General features: G+C 41.4%; 2 protein-coding genes across 2 annotated transcripts in view; both read left to right on the top strand.

Annotated features, from left to right (window-relative positions):
• Nucleotides 1-3,174, top strand: part of LOC109957922 (mpv17-like protein) — a 7,153-nt gene extending 3,979 nt beyond the window's left edge. The window contains exons 2-4 of the mRNA XM_020596170.1: nt 1,177-1,247; nt 1,601-1,630; nt 2,758-3,174. Of these exons, the coding sequence (XP_020451826.1) occupies nt 1,177-1,247; nt 1,601-1,630; nt 2,758-3,081 (425 nt within the window). The 3' untranslated portion in view covers nt 3,082-3,174. The remainder of the gene's footprint in view (nt 1-1,176; nt 1,248-1,600; nt 1,631-2,757) is intronic.
• Nucleotides 3,175-3,488: 314 nt separating this feature from the next.
• bmerb1 (bMERB domain containing 1) overlaps nt 3,489-4,465 on the top strand; it is an 11,099-nt gene continuing 10,122 nt past the window's right edge. The window contains exons 1-2 of the mRNA XM_020596211.1: nt 3,489-3,511; nt 4,235-4,413. Coding sequence (XP_020451867.1) covers nt 3,489-3,511; nt 4,235-4,413 — 202 coding nt within the window. The remainder of the gene's footprint in view (nt 3,512-4,234; nt 4,414-4,465) is intronic.

The following is a 4,465-nucleotide window of genomic DNA, read 5'->3' on the forward strand; positions in this document are numbered from 1 at the left end:
GACAGCTCAGGTCGGCTGTTTTGGGGACAAGGTCAGAGAGGCCAGATTGAGATGGTTTGGACATGTGCAGAGGAGGGATAGTGGTTATATTGGTAGAAGGATGTTGGAGATGGAGCTGCTAGGCAAGAGGTCAAGAGGAAGGCCAAAGAGGAGATATATGGATGTGCTAAAAGAGGACATGAAGTTAATTTGTGTGAGAGTAGAGGATGCCGAGGATGGAGTTAGGTGGAAAGAGGTGATTCACTGTGGTGACCCCTAACGGGAACAGCCAGAAGAAGAAGAAGAAGAAGATTCACAGTTGGGGGCACTGCTGTCTCACACCATAAAGGTTCTGAGTTCAAACCTTCTAGCTGACTAGGGACTTTGTGTGTGGAGTTTAGCAATAATAATTTTATTTATATACCATGGTTAATATATAACTTAAAGTGCTGTACAACAATAAAAAAGCAAAGAGTAAAAGTGACTAAAAACAAGTAAGCATACAAAAGTGAAATGCAGTCAAATACAATAAAACACAACCAACTGAATAAAATAACAGTGTACAATAATCTACAATACAATATACAATAAAATAAAAAGCCCATGTTGTCTGATAATATTTTCTAGGGGCAGGATATAAAGATTAAAAAGTGTAGGTCCCAGAATTGAGCCCTGAGGGACTCCACAATTAATCTCCATTTCTGATGAATGCGACTCACACAGGGCACAACATAATCTCTACCTGTAAGAAACTGCCTAATCTAATTTAATACTGTGCTTGAGATGCCACCCTGGTTCTCAAAACAAGTAAACAAGAAGCTCTGATTGAAGGTGCTAAAAGCAGCATATAAGTCTAAAAGTATAAGGACAGGAATGTGTTTCTCTGTCCAAATTCATGCTAAGATCATTATGAACTTTGACTAATGCTGTCTCTGTGCTGTGATGTGAACCAAACCATGACAGATATTTCTCTACGATGCAAATTTTATCCAGATTCTGGTTTAATGGTGTAAAAACCAACTATTCCAGAATCTTGCTTAGAAAGGCCAAATTTGAAATTAGTCTCAAGTTACTTAAGAAGAGGTTTGACGATAGCAGTTCTAAGAGCAAAGAGACCATTCAGAGCCTGGATCATGTGTAATTGGTATAGCTAATGGATGGATTTTTATGTTCCTATGTCTTATTCGTCTCAACTAGGTGTCAGCTTCTTGGAGGGTAAAGAGGATATCATGGAAGACTGGAGGAAAAAATTCCTGAATACATATAAGGTGAGAAGGAGTAGCTCAGTGTTTCATCAGTGTCAAGTGCTTGTCCCTAAATTGTACCTTAGACTGAGCTGTGACCTGTTGTGCCAGTGAACCTGTGCCATTTCAAAATAGGAGTGGCTGTAATGTGCACCCATATCCAAAACAGATGCTCATCTTATATACAGTAGATATCAGCTCTGTATCACGTATTGTTTTTTTCAGGGGGCATCATCTAACACTGAGCTCTATGGAGTCAGATGTCTCTAGTCGCTAAACCTGAGCAATAATGTTTACTCTTTCAGCTGAAGTTTTGTCCTTAATATCTCCTAAGTCTACAAATGATTGGTGTCCTTTCCCTTTGTCTCTTTTCTCAGACAGGTCTAATGTTCTGGCCATTCATGCAGGTAAATATTAACATGCCCTCTTCATAGATGTTCATTTCCTGACACTTTAGCAAGTTTATATGGAGAAGAAAATCTAAGCTCAACTCATGAATAATTCAGAGCTTTCAACCATATCTTACAGTCTCAGAATAAACATGATGTGTGTTAGTAAGTGAATTATTGAGTATGGATTCTCATCACCATTAAAATACATTTTCATTAATAGGATGATTTTTGAAAGATAAATTTAGAGAACAAGCCTGTAAATATTAGCTCTATCCAAATCGTAGCACAAAACTGACAAAGAATGAGCTTTATGTTCTAAATGTCATTAACACAGGCTCTCTGAATGACTTCTTAGACCATATTTGTTACGGCCTGCACCGTCAGGTGAGCTCAAGATGTGGACCCAATATGCAACACGCAAAAGCCGGTTCTATGAATGGTATTTATTGAATAAAGGACAGGGAAGGCTAAGTGCACACGTACAGCTGTATGAATACAGAAGGGAAAGGGAACCAACTGGACAGCTGGAAGCAGGCACGGGGAAGATGCTTGAGCAGAGGAGGAGGCACTGGTGGTACTGTATGACCCAGGTGTAGCTAGGCTGCCCAGAGAAGGAGGGAGAGTGCTCCTCTGCAGGAAACAGGAAAGATGGTTGATGTGCGCTGGTGTCTGTATTCTGAAGGATGGCGTTGGTGGGCGCACCTGAGGGTGAAGCAATTGAGTAGTAGAGGAGTCGTTTACTGCTGGCGTGGAGCTGTGGCAGGTGGTGAGGTGCTGGAGGTCAGAACAGGCGAGCACGGTACTGAGACGTACAGTAGTGGCAACTGGTCCAAACTACAGGAGCTGTCTTGGCAGGCTGGGGTGCAGGGTAGAGTTCAGGATTGCTCGAGTTGGAATCATCATGGAGATCTGCATCCATAACAGGAGACAGAGAGCCAGGAACACGTCTATGAACATGAGACAAACTGGCGACAAGGACACATCAGACACCGGGTTGATTGGTGTCAGGTGTGCCTCGTCACCGAGTGTGGGTGCTGGAATCTGCAGCTAAAATAATAAATCAGCTACTTGTTGAGACATCAACATGTAATACACCAACACAATGATCTAAATATACTGTAATGTCTATTTGCCTCCCTTAGTTACTGAACTTTGCCTTTGTGCCACTGTACGTGCGGACGGCTTTCACTGGCTGCTGCGCCTTCGTCTGGGCCACCTTCCTTTGCTTCTCACATCAGAGCGGCGATGGCACGGCTGCTGCTGCTCTAGCATGGATGTTCCCCCCTAAAGAGGATGGAGCAGAAACCATAGAGGAGAAAGCAGACTCTGAAGACAAGGTAGTAGCTCTCGGAGATGGAAAGGTAGCATCTAAATCAGAACCTGTTGTTATGGAAGGGCCAAAACCTGAACACTCCTCCCAACAGGATACAGGTGGTTCAGTGGGCAGTTGTTCTGTGATTGGTTAATGTTGCACTATCACTGCTGTGGTTTGATGGTTTGAGGTCTAAGGTTCACTGGGGTTTTACTACAAATGTTACATAACACTGTAAGGTGCTATGGGGAACTAACCTTTTGTCCTTATTCTTTCAGTAAAGGATTTGTGAGGACTTGTGTTAGGTTGATGTTTTGGATTCCTCTGCTTTGTACCTCAATTAATGTGATTATATGATTTGATGTGTCTCACAGAACTGTGCTAATATTGTGAGTAACATAATAATATTGCTGTATTTAAAAGGGGCCACAGAAAAACATTGTAATCACTACAGCTGTTTGATCCCTTTTATCACACACCTTTAAGTATAGGAACTTACACTAGTGTAATACTGGAGTGTTTCTTATTAATTATTTCTGATTCCTGCTTATTTATATGCTGATGTTCTACACTGGAACTGCAAGGTAAAATCTCTGAATATTTCCTCTGGTCATATCGGCAACCGGAGTCATACAACTGTACGCAACTGTAGACTTTGAAATGTCTGTCTTGATGATTTTTGACAGTCTTTAATAGAGCAACCCTTTGATAAGTGTTGACTGTAATGTATGAAAAGTGATTGATCACACTTTGAGACAGTATTTATTGTTGAATAAATGGAAAACATTCCATTGATTCATTGTGTGAGCGTCTCCTGAGCACCTCTACAGGAAGCAAAAAAGTGTGTGGTCACTGAGAGTTGGTCATCCACTTGAACCTAGAATTTTATAACCTTTTTTTCTCATGCAGCTGATCTGAATAATTACACGCACCTCTGATAATTTGCCATAATCTGTGTGGGTGTTTATTTCTAACAGGCCCTTATATAAGATCCCATTTGTCATATTTTATCTTAACCATTGAAGACCACCTTAGGTGGAAATACCTGTAACCTAACCTTCTACTTTTGTATCAGCATGCCAGATAACAGCTAACACTACAGAGACAAAATGCTTAGGCATATTACTCTGTTTGTATCCCTTTAATAGTATTAAACACAGAAATATATCCAAGCAAATGTTTTGCATATTTAAATGTACTAAAATAAATATTTAAATAACAGAAAATGTAACAAAAAAAAATGGTGCAACTGCGTGACTGCTGTTTTATTTTTAACGTCATCACGTTGCCAATGGGTGTCTCCCAAGTCCTCGCATCCCTGCCCGCACAGCGCATGCTCCCTACATCCGCTCCATCTATACTGGGGGACTTGAAAGCTCCGATAAAGATGCTCAGCGTCTCGGGACGTTGGCACCTCGTCACCGGGTGAAGCTGAGTTATCTGGACGAACACACACCGAGTCGATTCAGCGGAGCCAAGTTTAAAGGTTTGCGCGCGCGGGCACCGACATGGAGCTGAAGAAATCTATTTCAGATACC

This window comes from Monopterus albus, unplaced genomic scaffold (genome assembly GCF_001952655.1).
Source record: "Monopterus albus unplaced genomic scaffold, M_albus_1.0 scaffold29.1, whole genome shotgun sequence".
Taxonomy (NCBI): Eukaryota; Metazoa; Chordata; class Actinopteri; order Synbranchiformes; family Synbranchidae; genus Monopterus; species Monopterus albus.